Source organism: Cotesia glomerata, linkage group LG2, assembly GCF_020080835.1.
Source record: "Cotesia glomerata isolate CgM1 linkage group LG2, MPM_Cglom_v2.3, whole genome shotgun sequence".
Lineage (NCBI taxonomy): Eukaryota > Metazoa > Arthropoda > Insecta > Hymenoptera > Braconidae > Cotesia > Cotesia glomerata.
In genome coordinates this window covers 24,084,830-24,105,479 of record NC_058159.1, presented here as the reverse complement: position 1 = coordinate 24,105,479, position 20,650 = coordinate 24,084,830, and the positions used below count along the sequence as shown (strand labels likewise).

At 28.6% G+C, this 20,650-nt stretch overlaps 1 protein-coding gene across 4 annotated transcripts in view; it reads right to left on the bottom strand.

Annotated features, from left to right (window-relative positions):
• LOC123259908 (potassium voltage-gated channel protein Shal) overlaps positions 1-20,650 on the bottom strand; it is a 187,998-nt gene that overhangs the window by 99,419 nt on the left and 67,929 nt on the right. For all 4 annotated transcript variants that reach the window (XM_044720720.1, XM_044720721.1, XM_044720718.1 and 1 more), the window contains exon 2: positions 7,632-7,794. In XM_044720720.1, the coding sequence (XP_044576655.1) occupies positions 7,632-7,794 (163 nt within the window). The remainder of the gene's footprint in view (positions 1-7,631; positions 7,795-20,650) is intronic.

The window sequence follows — 20,650 nt, the reverse complement described above, 5'->3', positions numbered from 1 at the left end:
TGACTGTTCCGATACTGGGTATCAGCTCATTTCGGGTGTACCAATAGACGAACAGTAAATTTTAAATAACAATAAGGTCTATTTTGTATTATCAATTAATTGCATCGAATTCTTAGTATTTGTATTAATACATAAAAAAAAAATTTTAGTGAAAATTATTTCCATTAGGTTTCTATGAGCTTAAGATCATCGACTGATTTCTTAGCAAAACCATTAAGAAACCTTAATAAGTCAGAAATCTAAGACTATTGACATCATTAACATTTTTTTTCAATATTTCCAATATAATTTAAAGTTTCATTCATATTTTATTATGTAAAAAAAAGATTGAGGTTTCTAATAAAGAAAAGTTTGTTTAATTTGATTGAGTACGAGATAAAATATAAAATAATAATTGTCAAATCGTTCCGGTATTGGGTCTCGTTCCGGTATTGGGTCTTTTACCTTATCAGGACCCATTAAAAAATAATGTAAAATTAGATATGAGCATATCAAGCTATATTAAGTTAAGTCTGATGTAGACATATCAAATTGATAAGGCTTGATCAGGCCTGATATGGCCAATTTTCATATCAGGCGATATCAGGACGTATAAAAAATTAAATATGGACATATCATATCATATCAGGCCAGATATGAACATATCAAAAATTTTTATATGGTCTTATCAGCTCATATCAAGCCTGATCAGAATATTTTTTCAGCGTCTATCGCTAATTTCAAAGTTTTAGTACTTTCTCATCGATATATACGCCAATTATGTTTCAGAAAAAAAATTAAATATATATAAATCGTAACCCCCAAAAATCGAGTTACGAGGTTACGTCAGAGTACCCTCGATATATTTACAAGAGCTATTTTCTGCATGCTTTTAAGTCAAACAAATGAATCCTTAAATCAGAAATCCGGATCGTTATTTTAAGGAAACGTCATTTGAGGATACGTTGGATAGTCATTTTAACAATATTTTTTTTCCGTAAAGAAATAGGTTATTTTATTATTGTAAAATTATGAAGAAAAAAAATTTAGGGAAATGACATAGTCTAGTGATAAATTAAAAATACATTTAAAATATATAAGATGAAAAATATGTTAAACATACTCAAAGGTCCTTTCACATGCACCAATGATATAGAACCGTCTCTTGAGTTTACAGAGCGTGGCCACGTTTATCTCTCTGTGGAATAATGGCAATAAGGTGTGGGAAGGATATTGTGGGTGCCTTGTGGCTATATAACTTTATATATATAATACATTACATAGATGTACCGTATATGCATAGACAGATATAGTAAAACGCGTGAGACCCGAAAGTTCAAGTAATTTCCAAGTGTTGGCTTGTGCTTTAGCATTTCTCTAGAGACTCACAGATGCTGGTTACTGGATGCTATAGCGCTTGGTGTGTAGAACATTTCGAGAATAGCTGGTAATGGATGTGCCACCGTTGCACTTTGCTAAGCAAAATCGTTTTCTCCTGGTCTTTATTTAAAATTATGCTAAACAGATGTTGCCTTCTTTTACATCTGACGGTTCTATTTATTTAATTGTTGACGCTTTATTTTTTTTACAGTTATTTTCCTTAAAAGCAATGAATTTAAATTATATTTCTTGAAAGTTTGTGACTAAATTTGATTTATTGTAACATTTCCGAACTGTTGATACGCGTGTCTTGTTTAATAATCACTTTTTCACGCCTCTGATAATACAAAGACCCTCAAATCCATTCGAAGATTTATGAACAAAGATCTCGTGGGCGATAAGATAGATAGAGATAACTTTTTTTTTCTCTGAACCCAAATAATTTAATAACTACCGGACATATTGACCTAGACCTTTGACCATCCATATCATCTGTATCATCGCTAGTAAAAGGTTTCAGGCTATTTGAAGTAAAAAATTTCTACTTGTTAGCATGTGTGTCATGTTTTTTTTTTCCTTTTTTTATTTTAATAAAGTGATAAATATTGATTCATACTCGTGAAGTTAAGTCATTAAATATTCATAACATTTGATATTCTTTCTATGAATAGTTTTAGTTACGTGTAAAAATTTTTATAATAAAATATATATTGATATGATAGAAATTTAATTTTCAAAAAAAAAAAACTTTTATATTACTAAAATGATTTTCATTGAAAAAAAAAACTTTAGAATCACAAAAACAATTTTGAAGAGTTTTATCACTTGGAACGAGATGGAAAATTCTTGACTCAAATGAAATTTACTAAAACTAAAAAGAGTTTCATAATTAAAAAATTTTTTGCTTGATTTAAAATGATCAAACTGTTAAAAATTGTTTTTCGTTATAGAGAGTTTCCTTATAAATTAAGTTTTTTTTTCTTAGCGTACAATTTTTCACTATCTTAAAATTTTGCTCAAAATTTTGATTTTCGACTATTACAAATAATTTTCAGAACAAAATTTTGAACTTTTTCTCTGGTTCAAAAATTGAAATTATTGATATTTTGTCCAGATTATAAAACACTTATTATTAAGAGCTAAATGTGAGTGTTTGAAATATAAGTATAGTGAAACAAGTATTAGGATAGTCAGACATTAAGTGTAAGTAGAGATTGAAGGTAGTTATAGGCGATCTTATTACTTATTGGATTACTATTGAAACGGAAATGACGCTTTAGACAGTGGAGCGAGGACATGGGTTGGTGGAGCAGAGCAAGAGAGAAGAGCTAAAATCGGTCTCCCATCTCCCATCACGAGCCAATTGTCGTTGGTCGAGGCGTAGAACGACAGAATAGATTACGGAAGGAATTGAGGTTAAAACGGTTTATCGGATTGCTGAAGAATGGAACTAGGAATGGAGACAATGTATGCGCTATTGACGTATCCGATCAGAGATTTTTGTAATTATACTCTCTTATTATTATGTACTCAAGTATATATTTACTTGATGCACTCGAGCTTTCATTTTATTGAACTGTATTTCCTTCTTCGGAGATAATTATAAACTCTACTCAATCTTTCTATCACTTTCTGTTTTATTTGATATTGGATTTTTTTTATCCACTTCTTTGTTATCTTTCATTCAAGTCTCTCATTATTTTATTGTATCGAGTGTTTTTGAGTGTGATATCACTTTGATTGGTAATTAATAAAAGATCGTACTTAATACAATTGTCGATAGAAAATTTCTTATCAAATAAATTTGATATTTCAATTATAAATTATCTTTGATAAGTTTTAACGTAGTACGTTTTGCATGCCTTAAGCGCGAAGCGCGCAGGTATATGCTCTACTCTCGTCTAAAAATCTTGATTTCGATTAAAACGTGATTTTCATAATTTAAACGAAAAAATTTATGTTTTATCATCAGTTAAGATTTTTTTTTAGCTCGACAAACTCGACCTACAGAAGAGATAACACCACTTGCGGGAAAATTCAAACAAAAAAAAGTATAGAAGTCTTTATGAAAAAGTTAACAAATCGTAATTTAAACTAACACAATTTTTATAAGTAAACTTTTTATGTTTAACTAGATGACCCGGTGAACTTCGTATCACCTACATATATTTGTGAAAAGTATAGTCAAAACTTAATACAAAATTCTTATTTACATTCAATGCAACATAGTTAGACACTTAATCAATTTAAAGCTTTTTGATGGACTACATTTTTTTCTTTTTATGCGGTGCGTAAATATATAAAGATGATGGTTTTCCGATTCACGAACACAGGACGTATAATTTCCCATGCACGAAACAGGGAAACTCCGATTTGATTCCGCAAATTTTCAACGACTGGCCTGGCGATTTATTTATGATCGTCAGTGCGGTTTGAACGTGAGATAGCTCGTCCCACATCTCATTAACTGGAATGACCTTAGTCAGGTCGTCTTCTCCTTGGTATTTTGAAACAATAGCAATAAAAAAGTTCTTGCGCACTGACAAACTGATGATAGATTTTATTAATCGGCTTGAAATTAATAATCAAGTGTTTGAAAAATGCATTTATTTTCAACCGTTACATTTCCGCAATCATAAAATCAATTAATTAGTTATATGATTAGCAAAAATAACATGTATGAAAAATTCTTAGTCCGTTGACTGAATAACTACATGTCAGGTTAAGTTTTGAAAGTCTTACAATGACTTTTTCCCCGCTGCCAAAGAGATGATTGTTGTAAGGAAATTTTTATTAAATGTTATTGAAGTTTAACAGATATGTCTTAAATTTTATGTCTCAAAAAGTCATAGTTTATGAACTAAAACATTTTTTTATATTCTACTCACTACTCTGACACAACCTACATATCAATTGAATTATCACAAAATTTGTTTTTGGTTGAAATCTAATCATTGAATAAGAAAAATATTTAAATCGGTTGACCTTGAAGGCCATCCCCAGGAAAAAAGGTTTAGTTCTAATCAGATATAATTATATCGAGTCAGATCTAATTATATCCGGTCAGATCTATTTATATCTAACCAGATATGGGATTTGAGACATAATCAGATCTAATGATATCTGATCAGATCTAAACAGATGTAACTATATCTGAGTTAAAATACATCAGACATGATCAGATCTAGTCATATCTGATCAGATCTAAACAGATATAACTATATCTGGGTTGAAAAATACATTAGACATGAAAAGATGTTATCATATCTGGCCAGATATAATTATATCAGAGCTGTCAACAGCATCAGATTAAATCAGATCTGATTATGTAGTTATACATATATTGTAGTAAATCATAAAGAATTATTAACAATAAGTCTTTAATTCTTACCATTTATTTATTGAGAAATATATTCATCACATATTTGTTAAAGATTAATTGATATATGTAGGTATTTTCAACTAGCTTTTATTAAATAAAATTTTTTTTTAGTAATTAATAAAGACAGATACGCAAAGTGTGAAAAGAAAATAGTATTCACTGGATATTGTTCCATGAAATTTTAATTTTTGTTGATGTGATTATTTAGCTATTATTTTTTATATCTGATCAGATCTCAATACATCTATTTAGATCTTGTGATATTTAATGTAAACAATTTTTTAGTATATCTCGTCAGATCTAGTTATATCTGGCCATGTCTTGCCAGATAGAGACAATTTAAAGATCTTACCAAATCTGGTCAGATCTAATCAGATTATTTTTTGAGTTATATCTGGTCAGATCTGATTATATCTGGTCAGATCTCGTCAGATAGAGACAATTTAAAAATCTGGCTAGATCTGCTAAGGCAGATCTGACCAGATCTATTTATGAATGGCCAGATCTAATCCTTTTTTCCCGGGTCCTTATAATTTCCTGTATCTCTTGAGATTCTTTAAATTTTATATCTTTAGGAACTGTATTTGAAGAATATGAATTTTATGAAAATTAATACCCCCGCACTCTTATACGGAGAAGGAATTTCGTAAGATCCTATTCGAGATGATTTTTACATTATAGATAAAAGATTCCTACAAAACTTCGACTTCATAGAAACTATTGTTTGGAAATGATAGTTTTTCATAGCTAACTCCCCCGCAATCCTTTTTAGGGGGTTAGAATTTGATAAAATCCACTCTTAGCTGAACTTAACATCATACACGAAGATTCCTACTAAATTTGGAGTCTGTAGAAGTTACAGTTTGAAAATGAAAACTTAATGTTCTAACACCCACCCCCGCAATCCTTATTGGGGGTGGGTTGTTGTAAAATCCGCTCTTAGATCATTTCCGCATCACATATGGAAGACTCCACCTAAATTTGCCGTCTGTAGGATCTACAATTTGAAAGTTAAAAATTTTCATTGTTAATATCCACCTCCGCAACCCCCTGTGGAGCGAGCTATCGTAAAATTCGTTCATAGATTATTTCTATATCTCTAACAAAAGATTCTTACCAAATTTGGGAACTATAGGAGCTATAGTTCAAAAACGGGAATTATTCATTGTTAACGCCCCCGCAATTCCCTTTGGGGGAGGATTTTTAAAAAATTTTTTTACATACAAATCTTCTCCTAACAATTCTGAAGATAACAAAAAAAAATTTAGCTCAATCGGTCCAGCTGTTCTCAAGTGATGCGTGGACATACATGCGGCATTTTATTTTTATTTATATAGATAATTAAAAATAAATAATCAAAAAAAGTTAATATTTAATTTAGAAAGTTTAAAATAATAAAATATTAAGTAGATAAAAATTTTTAATTAAAATAAATACACTGTAAAAAATTTCGAAGTTAAAATGGACCCGGAGCATTTTGGGACATCATATAAATAATCGGAAACTCCAAAATAGGGCATTTTAGTAATTATTTTATAGCTTTTAAGTATTTTTTTAAGATTTTCGTAATACTTTTAAGATAATTTTAGAATAAATGCAATTTATTTGAAGCAATTTAATTGAAATTTTGTCCTTAAATCGTATGTGGAACCTTTTTTGAATAATCTTAAAACATTTTTTTAACTATTTGAGAATAAATTTGAATACTTTTGAGACATTTTTCGGATATTTTTGAGACAATTTTGTAACATTTCTTGGACAGTTTTGGAGTGTTTTTACAACAAATTTGAAACATTTTTAGAACAATTTTACGACAATTTTGAACGTTTTTTAAATGATTTTCATAGAGATGATTTATTTTTGCACAGCTGTAGATTTGTCCCGAAATTAATGGATGAAAAATTTTTTGGACAATTTAAGAATTTACGAATTACCCATTGACGGTGAAATTCAAAGAATTTTCTTTTATAATGATAATATAATGCTGTTGTGTAAGCTATAGGAGACTATGTGTTACAATATGAGTTTATGTGCAAATGAAATATCTGAAAAAAAAGCAAAGTTATCAAATTATGAATTTATCATGTTTAAAACATCTATTATATTGTGAGAAACATCATGGCTACGATAAAAATAATTATTATATTATTCCTAAACATTTAATATTGTAAATATTATTTAACTTGTTGTATAACATTTATTAAATCGATTTCTGCGTAAGTTTATAAATTGAAAATTCTTAAATAAATGTTACTTGTCTCATTTTGATAAATATTGAATATTAATTGTGTTTTATGGATCATGTAATATTCATACTCCGATACGGTGTAAATTTATTCTACTGTTACACCGGTATTACACCGGTTACACCGATATTACACCGGTTTAACACTGGATTTTTAACACCGTAAAAGAACACCGCTACACCGGTGTTAATACAATGAGTCCATTTTAACACCGGTTTTTTTACAGTGTAAGAACATATATGATCATATATCAGACCATATATAAACATATCAGAAATTTTGATAAGGCCATATCTGAGGCTGTCAACCCATATTAAAAAATTTTTTCACAGGCATGCATAGTTCACATGTGATTATTTGATCATATATGATTCATGTGAAATTAGTAATTAAATACCCGTGAAAAGTTTTTTAATGTGACCAACTATCTATATCTGACCACATATGGTCTCATATGGGTATATATGACCTTATTTGATAATATATGGCTATATTAACACTTCTTGATTTCCAAAATTTTTTTCTCCAATTTTTACAATGTGAGTGAGACCAACAAGTTTATTGTTGTTTATAGACAATAATAAGATTTTCTGAAAATTCATAGCTCCTATAAAAGTTAATAATAATATAAAGAGCAAACTCACCTTCTGAGCTTTCCTCTTATCCGCCCGTTGGTTCTGGTGATAAATTCTACTGAAGTTACTGACGATTACAGGCACTGGCAAAGCTATGACAAGCACTCCGCTCAACGAGCACACTCCACCCACTATTTTTCCCAACGGTTCTTGAGGCACCATGTCGCCATAGCTGTAACAGAAAATTACATTTTACGTTTTAATTAGTCAAGTAGTTTTATAAAATTCCAAGAATACCAACTCTTTAAAAATTAATTTATTGTACCTCGTGGTACCAACAGTCCTTTCAATTCTAAGGAATTTCGATTACTCTTGTTCTTAAAGAACAATTACTAGTGAAAAAATTTTATAATATGACCATGTGTGGCTTCATCTAGTTATGTATGGCCATATTAAATTATATAAAAGAGTAATATATGGTTTAATATAGACATTTCAAATCATATCCAGCTAAATATAGCCTGATAAATCCGTATGTGATTTAAGACGGCCAATTTTCATATTAGATCTTATATGTTCATATTAGGAGATTTTAAAAATTATTTATGACCATATCTTACTCTATCAAGCCATACTCTACTCTAATACAGAAAAAATAATATTTTATACTGTAAAGTAGCACTTCGAAAAGAAGAACTGTACAAATTACAATTTTAGATTTTAATTTTTCAAATTTTATAAGAATTACATTTTTTTAATTAAAAATTTTATTCAAAGTTATATAAATCGCTATTTTTAAAATTGAATTTATAAAAATATTATTTCCAATTTAATTTTCAAAACGACGTTTATTGTAAAAGTATAAACATAAAAAACTTCTAATAATTGAACCTTAATTTCCAGCCTCCTTTCATCCAGAATCAACCTTTAGAAAAATTAAAACCAGACAATAATAATTTCTCAATTCATTCATAACAATCCAAGGAAAGAATTGAAAGCACTCACATTAGCTTAAAAAAGTTCGCTAACTAATGTGCATATTTAATAATATTGACAAGTGTACATGACCATAGTGGATCAATAAAAATTCGCACATGATGTGGTTTGTCTACCATCGTGGTCACGTATAACCAAAATCGCCTTTTCGACAACGTAAACGGTGACCGATGCGACAGCACGTTCGAGGGAGTTCCTGAATATTTTATTTCATTTCATTAATCATTTTTTCTTTTTCTTTAATTTCTTTGACGTTAATGACACTCCTCCTTTTTCTCTTTCTCCTAACTCACATATTAAATGCCTATGGAAGGCAATGTTAAGTGCAGGAGGTAACTAGACGGCTAGTTCTATTTTCTGTCCCCGGTCCCATTCAGGATAAGGAATAGAAGCATCTTTTTATTCATTCTTTTTTTATACCAAGAGGGCGGATCCAGTGTACGAGTTCCATAGGGTTAAACCCGGGATAAAATGACCCGGTTGCAATATTCATCTGCGCGTGACACACTCCAAGGACGAGTTGTTGGAAAAATACGTTTCCTGAAAGCGTAATCGACGTGTAAATTTTTATTTTATATATATTTTATATATATATTAGAGTGTGCCAAAATGTAACTTCCGTGGAGAACCTTTTAAAATTGGAATTTTGAGTTCCACTTTTAACAGCAGCTGTGTTTGGGCATTTCCTGAGATATTTCGGGTTGAGAGAATTCATTTGATTATTTATAGGATTTTTAACAGGAGATTTAATTGGAGACTTCCGGCCAAATTTTGAATTTTCACCGGAAATATCCAAACTAAGCTTCTGTTAAAAAATTCTATGAAAATCAAATACATTGTCTCACACCAAAATATATCAGGAAATGCCCAAAAGTAGCCCCTCTTAAAAGCAGAACTAAAAATTCCAATTTTAAAAGGTTCTCCACGGGAGTTACATTTTGGCACACCCTATATATATATATATATATATAATTCTGCTTAGCGCATTACTTGACAATTTTATAATATCTTGATATGAATTCTCTTTAGTATATATATTTTTTTATTTATTTATATTTTAATCATTTCACTACTCGCCCAGTGAAGTCTCTTCCGGCAAATTTAATGTTTCGAACGTGTGAGGTCGCGGTGGCGAAATATATTTCAGAGACCAGATGAGAGTGAAAACCATCAGTGACGTCGACTTCTCGTGCGGAAATATACACACGATTCATTTTCTCTATATCTATACCTGCTATACAATTCGTGTGAGTGTGAGTGTGTGTGTATGTATTACCGCTTGAAATCATTTTTTTTATCGCCAACCATATTTTTACTTTCTATTTTTTGCTACTACTCGCTCGATGTTATTCAACATACGGTGAATACAAAAAAATATAATTTTTTTATTAGCTTTATTATTATAGCCACTGAATTCATTGTAGCGTTAAAAATTTATTTCCTCTGAAAAATTATTCCTGTTTGAATAACTAAAACTCAATTTAAAAGAATAATAATATTTATTTTGGAATACTGCAGAGGCCAAATTATAATTTTAATAAATAGAAAATTTTTTTTAACATTATAAAGCTAAAATTTTATGTTATACGTGAAAAGTCGATTTTTATTGAAAGTGAAATTAGGAAAAATATGCTTAAAAAATTATTTAAACCAATCCGAGCCAAAATATCGAACGAAGAAGTCAATTGCAAGATTCATGAATTTCATTTAATAATTTGATTTTGAAAAATATATATTTTTTTTTTGTTTAAATTTTTTAATTTTATAAAATTAAGTCGTAGAATAAATTGAAATTTTTTTTAATATTGGAGAAGACTTTGATAATTAAATATTTAAATTTTTAATTGAAAAAATAAATTAATAATAAATCTGTAAATAGGGATTATAGCAAATAATTGAAAAACTACAATGAACTGAACTAATAAATTTAGACTTAATCAATATGGAAATATAGCAATTGAAATTAAAAACATATTATTATGATTTCTTAATTCCATAAAAGTTTTTAATCAGAACTTTGAACTATCTCGTAAGCTCGTTTTCAAAGTGGGTCAAAAGTTTTGCATCTAATGAAATTATTTTCAGCAGTTGAGGTTTAAATCTTCAATTATAGATAATTAAAAGGCGTCACCGGGTATAATTTTATCGAATTACTCACGTTAATTACAGGTGGCTTTAATATCAGTACTCTGAGCCCGGACTTAATATAATATATAAACTCTTCATTTGCATCCGATATTTATTTCCTCAACCTGCAATCGTCCTCATAATTTTATACTTCGAGTTTTAATCATATAATTCAATATCGCTCGAGCCACTCGATAAATAAGTGAAAAGTACTTCAATTTAAAAAAGTTTTATTAAGTACCATGAAGTATGAAGTTGAAAATTTTTGTATTTGATATTTAATAAAATATTTACAAAATTAAGTATGAAAAATTCTTTCTGCTATTTGCAAACTACTCATCCTGCAATTTAAATATTTACTCAGTGCTTGAGATGAATGAAAAATTATTTACATGCATATACATTACATAATTAACTTTTAAATATGATTATTTTATTATTTATAATTCATCCTAATGTCATCACAGTTAATTAATAGTATATTACACGATAAGGGCAGAAAGTTGAGATTCCTGCACTGCGCGCCATGATGCCTGAGGCGAAGCCGAGGGCATCATGTCGCGCAGTTCAGGGCTCTCAAATTTCTGCCCATGTAGTGTATACTAGTTTTCTTGCTATCCGGTCAAAAGTACGCAAAAATTGCGTTGAAAAAATTGATGCCTGCCCCCGACATTTGCGGCACGAGCGAAGCGAGTGCTGCTGGTCGGGGGGGGGGGGGCAGTCATCAAATACACCTGTCAATAAAGATATTAATTAAAGATATTAACCTCGGCTTCGCCTCGGCCAACAATTACATGTGATCTAAGACATTTCTTACTTTACTTCCCTAGGTGTGTAATATACTATTCTTACTACGCCGGTCGAAAGTACGGGGTTCCTGCTGCGATTTCACGGCAGAAAGCCTCAGTTTTATGTCGTGATCAAGTCGCGCATGCGCCCTACGACGGGGAGCCGAAATAATGTATTCATGCACTGACAACGAGACACGAGGCGGCAGAAAGTCCGAAAGTCGGTAGTCGCGCTCACTCTATTACTTATGTTTATAAGCCTAACCTTACTTGTAATTGTTATGAATGTATCTGTCTTGTTATGTGTCGATGATTTTAGGTTGAAACTAAGTTAATTAGAGAAAATAAATATTTATTTTAATGAAATGAGACTTATTAAATATTTAAATTACAAAAACGAGAAATATTTTTTATTCTGATAGATATTTTCAAATAAATTAATTCATTATTGAACAAATAATTATTTAAAAAATACACAAACACATTTTTTCTTAATTATTTTTTATGCATTCTACGATTATTATTTCACTTTTCTGTTTTTTTTATTCTTAAAATCAGAGTTAATTTAAAATATATTTATAACTTTAAATTTATTTAATAAACTTAAGATCTTTTCTCAAAAGAAAGTAGTAATATAATATATTATAAATTAATATCTTTATTGACAGGTGTATTTGATGACCCCCCCCCCCCGACCAGCAGCACTCGCTTCGCTCGTGCCGCAAATGTCGGGGGCAGGCATCAATTTTTTTTCAAAGAAATTTTTTGCGTACTTTCGACCGGATAGCAAGAAAACTAGTATACACTACACTGGCAGAAATTTGAGAGCCCTTGTAGTGTAATATACTATTAATGAAACTAATTAATTCAACTTTTATAAATTATATAAATGTGTAGGTAAAACTTTAAACTTAATTGAAAAATTTTTTCTCTGTCTCCTGACTGTATTTTCATGAAAAAAGAATAAAAATTTTTTATAATTTAGATTTTTAACGCAAACTTACTTTACGCCCTTTCAGAAAAGAATCGTAAAGGCGTAATATTTGTACGCCCTAAAAGCATTTGTAATGAAATTTGTCACGGACAAAAGCGACAAAAACATAAAATTTTTCTTCTTTTCTATTATTAATGTTTTTTAATTAATCTTTTCTCTCCAGTAATAAAGTTTGGTGCTTGTCTAAGATTAATGATTTCCTTAACATTTTTTAAGAAAAAATAAGTAATGTTTCTGGACCTAAATTATTTCTGCCGAGTATAAATAATTACAATCACACACTATTATAAATTTTTAAATCAACAAAAATTGTCTTTCATAACTCACTTATTTTAATGAAAACATTTAACTTTTTATAAAAATTAAAAATTTTCATAAATTAAAAAAATTATTTTTTGTTGCGACTAGGGTAAATGTACCAGTAGTTGACCGATTAAGGATTTTTAATATTTCAATTGATCGTAATTTAATTATTATACGCTAAAAAAAAAAATTTTAAGTTTATTTAAACTTTAAATATTCAAGTTTTTGATATGTGATGTTATTTATCCAAATTATTCATAAAATTACATATAAATTCAAATTTAAATGCAGGTAAGATAAAACACCAGTAGTTGACCGGCTTGATCCAGTAAATTGACCGGAGTGTTCCAGTAGTTGACCGATTATCAAACATTGGTTATTTTGTAAATTTTAATTCGTTTTTTATGTTTAATGTATAATGTTTTTATGCTTATTTATTTAAATTAGATTTGTATTATTAGTAAACAAAATTCATTCAGTTTAGAACAAAACTTATAATAATAAAAAAGTAACAGATTAGTAAATTAAACTTCGATTCAATAATGACAAAAGCAAAACATTTTTTTGAGGCACACGTATGCAATTATTAAAAATAATAACTATTATTTAAAATAAACTATTAATTACTATAAATTTATGTATATATATTTCTAATATCAACAAAAAAATTCATATTTAAACTTGTTACACTGATAGAAGGATTTGTTTATATTTAATGATGTTTGTTAAGGGCGATTCCGTACTCACGGGTGCAACATTTAGACTCACTCAAGGCTTCTTACTAAGAAAATAAAAACTCTTTTGAAAGAAATGACTGGTCGCAGGATTACATTGAAATCTGTTTTACAAAAATTAATATAAAAAACATTTAATAAAATGTCTAAATAGACACAGGAGAGGTTCAAAGTGCTATCGCGGGTGCAACGAAATCGGCCCACCATTAAAGGTCATGAAGCTAGAATGAAAAAAGTCTGTTAATTATGAAATATTTATTAAATTATTTTTACATTCTTTAAAAGAATACAAAATAAACTAATTATTAATTTAAATAAAATTATTAAAAGAAATAAATATTATAAATTATTCACTTTTTATCCAGTCGCGGGTGCAACGTAAAACTATCGCGGGTGCAACACGTCTCACTGTAGTGAATATAAACATTTCCATGTAACTTTAAATTAAAGATATAGATCATAGATGCTGTATTACTAATTAGCACTTTCCTATGTAACTAAAATTAATTATTTGTTTGGAATAGTCGGCGATTTATCAGACTTAAGGTTCATCTTCAGAATCGCTGTAAACATCAGAAACGCGTAACTTTTGCGTAACTTTTTTTGCAACTTTTCTACGTTTTTTTTTAGTAGCAGTTATCAAAACTAATTTACTTTTCAAATTAGACTTCGAAGTTCGTGCAACACAAATGCTCTTACCCTCCTCAAATTGAAAAAAATTGGTATAAAAAAAAGTAACAAATACTGTGATTTAAAAATTTATGTCAAAAATCGTCTCCCGCGGAATCGCCCTTAATATCATAGGGTTTAATAAATATTTATTAACAGTTTATAAATTATTTATTAAATACGATTTATTGACTGTTAATAAATATTCATTAATGTTTAATTAAATATTTATTTAAAATCAAAAGCAAAAATAGCAATTTTCTTTTGACACTTTTTATAACCCTACAGCTGGAATATATGATAATAATTCAATTCACTAAATAAATTAACGTTTTTAATATTTTAAAATATAAAAGATAATTATGAGCTGTGATAAAATTTGGTATGTTACAGTAAACGTTATTATAAAATAATATAATTAATGTAAATAATTTGTAAAGATGATTTTTGTTTATAAGCAATCTTCATAACATATGATATTGCAAGCGAAACACAAATTCACTCAACAAAATATTTATTAACTGTTAATAAATATTGGTTAAATATAAATAAATACTTATTAACGATTAATAAATATACTCTTTCCTCCTAAATAAATTAAATTATTAATAGCTAATAAATCCTTCTATCAGTGTACAAATTTAAACTTGACTCAACAATCATCTTATTTGAAACACATTAAACAATAACCATGAATACTTCTTTATTACTAATAATTTAATGATTATAAATTATTTTAAATAACAACACTTATGTGAACATGAAATTATCACGTAAACATATTTATATTTTTATTTTATATAAGTTAGAAACTTACAACTGTGCATGCGGTCAACTACTGGTATTTTGAAAAATAGCAGGTTCCAATAGATGACCAAAGTCATTTATTGATGGTGCAACGGTGTTTTATTGTGCCAGTATCTGACCGGTCGTTGAATTGGTATTTATTTGATTGTTTTTGTCAAATCTTATTAAAAAATTTGTTAAGAAACTATTAAAGACTACTTCAGAATTAAATTTGGCAAGATTAACCTAATAGAAACTTTTTTGTTAACTAAAACATGTAATCGCCTTTCGGATACTCTACTATAGTAATTGACCGATTTTAGTCAGATCATGTGGTGAAAAATTTTCATGAATTATTTTCGATGTTCTAAAAATTAAATAATACTTGGAATACCTATTCATTGTAATGATTATAAGTTCAACAATAGTTAAAAATAAATTTCAGGGTCATAAAAAATTCAGTTAATAATAATTTTTTGACTTTTTTATGAAAGCGGTCAACTACTGGTGCCCGGTCAACTACTGGAACATTTACCCTAATTTTTTCCAAAGAAAATAAAAAAAAAATTTTTTTTTAATTGGAAAGTTTTTGACTAATTGTTTTTCGAAAATCACCTACACATGATTAATTTTTTTATTTTTTTCGAATATTTGACGATACAGCATTTTAATTGATCAAAAAATCAGTTCTAAAGATAGAAAAATTGTGAATATTTTTATAAAAAACTGAACTGCGTTTACGATAAAAAAAACTAATCACTTTTTTTTTATAACAAGCTGGAATTCTTTACAGAAATATAATCAAGTTAACAGTATCATAAAACAATTTGCAATCAAATTGTTCATTCACTTGTGTATATCTATTAAATTTCAGAAGAATATAATTTGATACTCTTTAAAAATAAAAAAATAAAAATGTAAGTTATTTCTAGGCCGAAAATGAACTTCAAATTGAACGGAGCGTGAAATTAACAGTATTACTATCCATTAACTTGTCGACTCCAAGTTAAAGTTTGGAGTCAAATGTATACTCAACAATAATAATGCATGAAATATATCTGTACAATATACTATGTAAATCAACTATGAAGCTCAAATTCAAATTTGTGTTAGTAAGAGCCTTCGTAGCGTAATAATACATAGCACGTATAGTGTCTACTGATAGACTCTCGTACCTGTATGAATACATTATATACGTGTCTGAAAGATAGTGACGATTTTCTAGTCAGTTGACTTTACCCTGACCAAAGTAAGGTCCCGGAAATAGTACAACGATACCTTGAAATTTCATGAGACGCATTGATCCACTCATGACGCGGTTTTGCGACCTACAAAACTCACACTACAGACAAGACTACACTGTATATATATATACTCGCGTTTGATTACTATACAAAACAAAGTAGAAGATAGAGGAGCAAAAGGCTCGGGGTGCTTTGATAACAGGTACGATGACTAAAAAAAATATACCGGCAGAGGTAGAGAAAAAGGATAAACTACGGATCGTTTTAACTGAATTTCGAAAGCGCTGCCATCACTTTTAAACACACACTCTCATTTTCCCTTTGGTACTTGAATGAAAAATCTCTGGATAGCTATAAAAGTAAAAAAAGTTCTTTTGGAAAATTTAAATCTTTGTGATAATAAATCTTCAAACACTGTTTGTAATTTATAGTCCTAAGCTGAATAAATTTACTGGAAAAATTTACTGACAGAGAAATTTTTTAGATCATCTATCAGAGGGTGAAATTTTTTAGGGTGAATTTTTTAATTAATTTTCAATGTAAAGTTTTTAAATTTAAATTTTGGTGAAAAAACAAGAGATGTGATGAAATTTATAACGACCTTTTCTATAGAAAATTTGATTTTCTACAAAAAAGTTTTGAATATTTTAGTCAGAATTTCGACTTTAAATTTTTAACCATAATTGTTGCAAGAAAAAATTCTGATAATTTTCAAATTAATATATGAAAAATCTTTTTAGAAATAAAATTTTTTTTTTTTGACATTATAATTTATTTGTGGGACACAGGATTATGACATATTTGTATTTATACGAATATTTTTATAAATTTGACATAAATATTTTAATCTGCGTTATTTCTCAAGTGTACAAGCAAAAACAAACATAATTTTGTAAAACTTTTTTAATTTCACTGATTATATAGTAATCGGATAAATATGACGGGAAATTAATGGGACGGACGATAAATAACTTCATAAAGTCTATACTCAAAGAATAAATAATTCAAGCAGGGGAATAGACAATCATTTAATCACGAATGCACCCGCGATACCCAGAATTAGTGTGCGGGATGGTAAATTCCCCAGAGACGTGAGATGCTCGTGGTTCCATTCCCCGGTAGGGTCGTAGTATAGCGTCGCGACTTAATTCGATAAGCGGGGTGGTTTCCAGCCGAGAATTACAAGCGCGACGGAGATGGAAATCGAGATCCAGGGCAGAAGGGACTGAGGAAGAGCTATAGGAACTAAGGGAGAGACGAGATAGGAGATAGGTATTTGGAGGTCGCGCAGGTTATGCAGAATGAGCTTTTGGACTGTGATTGCTCCCCATTCCCATCCATGTGAATATTCGTCAACTCTCCATACATGTGCAGGATACGACAAGTAAATCTGATGATAGGACATCATAAAGCTGACGGCTTATCCTCGTTTAATGCGATGACGTTGGTTAATCGCGATGTAAATTATTCTGGTCCCATCCTTAGATTTTAATTTCAACTACTTTTCATCTTTCGTAAATTCTAATTATCATTATCATTAATTATTGAAGTAAGAAAAAAATTTTTTGATTTATGGAAAACCTTAATGTTTCATTACAATAGGTAATTTACAGGAGCATTTTAAAATAGAATCGAAAGGTCAAACGTGAATAGACAGATAGACAGACAACCAAACACCGTCTATTTTGCAGTCTTGGATGATTCAGTTAAATTATAAACACTTTTTTTCTATAATAAGAAATCGCAAAAAATTTATTTTTATACCCTATTCTTGAGAAAGTCTAGATAAAAATATTTTTTTTTTACACTATTGTTCCAGTTGACGTGAATTGACGTTTTTTTGTTAGGGTTCACCTTAAAAAAATACTTCCGACATTTATAGACGACCTCTTCAACGTATATTTTACAGCTGGTTTATACCTTTTATTGATCAATATTTTTTAAAAAATAAAAATACACACAAATATGTGGAAAGAGAATATAAAATAAACAACACTTTAATGCGCTTGCGGGTACTGCCATTTTATCAAATAACTGATGAGTTCTAATTACATTAATTTTTTTAAAAAACAAAAATTTTAAAAAGAAATAACAATTTCTTCGAAATATTTTAAGGTTAATGTTTTAATTTATAATTTTTATTTAAATTTTCAAATTAGATAAAAATACTTAAGTTTTTTTTCTTAAATCATTCCAGTTTTCAAAAATTATAAAAATTTTACAAAAATGTGTAGTTCTTCAAATTATGATAAAAATTCTCACTCGTTACAAATATAAATCACCATCGAAAAAAAAAAAAAAATAAATAAATAAAAACTTAAATTTCTATTGTGCCAAACCACACAAAAATTTATAACTCTAATACTTTAATACGATTAACTAGATAAATACCGAATAAAATATTCGCTTATCAAAACAATGATAAACGTATAAATAGAGTAAAATAAATGTATGTGTTTTTGTTTTGTTAAAACCCAGTGACTAAATACTACTGCATTTATGACTGAATGCACAAAGAACCACACATAAAAGCACTCTAATATATATATAATATATGAAAAGCTTAGCAATGCAGTGGGGTAAGAAGAAATAAACGAACCTGCAAGACATAAATTTTTCCTCATTACCACTTTTTCCGCGCGCCTCAAGTTATTAATTACTGGCGTACTCATTAAGCATTGCATTGGATTTATGTTTTACTGCTACTTCCTCTTAACTTTTTCCTCTACTATATGTATTCACGCATATATAATATACAATATATTACAGAACATGTGTATTATATGAACCAAAAGATTCATAGCAGAGAAATCCTTGGGGGAGTGTACAGCAGAAAGAGATAAATTTTCACCGTTTTGGTTGAAAGAGTTTCGTAAAAGCCAGCTTTGAAAACTTCCTTTCAATAAAATCCATTTCCGCTTTCATCAACTATGGATTCCATTATGTTAGATTCATATAAACATTCATATTATCATGCACTTATTTAGCCCAGTTATATTAATATAGCAATAATAATGACATCATTGAGAACGTGCCAGGTAAATTATCCACGCAAGACCTCGTAAAGATACTGTTCCTTTGTATCTTTACGCTGTCTATGTATTTTAAACACGCGAGAACTTGACTGCTGAGAGACAAGGGCAACACATTTTATTTACTATTTAACACTTTTCAAGGCCATTTTTGTGGTACTTATTTTTACACGATAAATGGACAAATATAATATGTGCCATAACTATGGAAACTATATACTGTATAGTCTCCATAGTCATAACTTTGAACTTGTGTTGGTAAATCAAGTCTATACTGAGCGAAAAAAAAGGAATCATTTCAGGATAAAACAATATATGCATGTAAAATTGAAAATCAGAAAAGTTAAAATACATATTGTAATTTTTATATCTTATACAGTTAAAATTTTTTCCAATTTAAGCTGCAAATTTCTAACTTTGAAAATTCTTTTTCTTTAAAAATTATTTATTTTTTTTTAGAAACTGTAAATATTATCAATAAATTTGTAAGTTAAAATACTGAATAATAATTTGTTAAGTTGTTCGGTGAAATTCACAGTGTGAGCTATTACTTATGAATTATATAGTAAAACTTTAGCAACAACTTGCACAATTTAAAATGTAAATTTTAAAGTTCGATTCAGTAATATATTTGACATGCGTGAGGATGTGATCTTCCGTCCTCCTCTCCCGTATAAACTGGACTTGGCCAGTTTTATAATTTTTTAATAATTATTATTAATGAATTATTATGAAAAAATTTGTTGAAAAATCTGTATTTTCTTTAAATTGTAATTTATTTTTTAAATTCCGAAATTGGTCAGATGTCACTTGATTTCAGTATTTATAATATAATAATTAATCATTAAAATAATTATAATAATTAATAATTATTAATTTACTCTCGAAATATCAGTTTAAAAACCTGAGAATCATCTTAACCGTTTGTCAAGTCACGAACGAAGGTGAAATTTTTTTCGTAAATTAGAAAGATACAATCGGTTAAAACAACTTTAATTAAACGCTCGTGTTGAATGAAACAGATGAATTTCACGATGTTACTGATGAGTTTTGCAGGAAGCAAGATAAACAAAGCTTTATGTTTACTGAAATTAGTGTCACCCTGAACTTATAGAGTAGCATAATATTACTTTTAATAAGATTACATGATTCTTTTATTTCAATGTTCTGTTAACATTTTATTTACTTTTTTTTCTTGCTTACACAAGACAAGAAGTAAGTACGATATATAAATTAAGTTTAAACTTATAAGTAGAAAATGACAATCCTATTTATTATAAAAATAAATATACATATGAAGAAAATTAATACTTCTTTTAAAAATAATAATAATAATAATAATAAATAATGATTATAATCAATTGAAGAACTTTATGATGAAAATTGACGAGTCAGATTAAATATCGACGTATTTC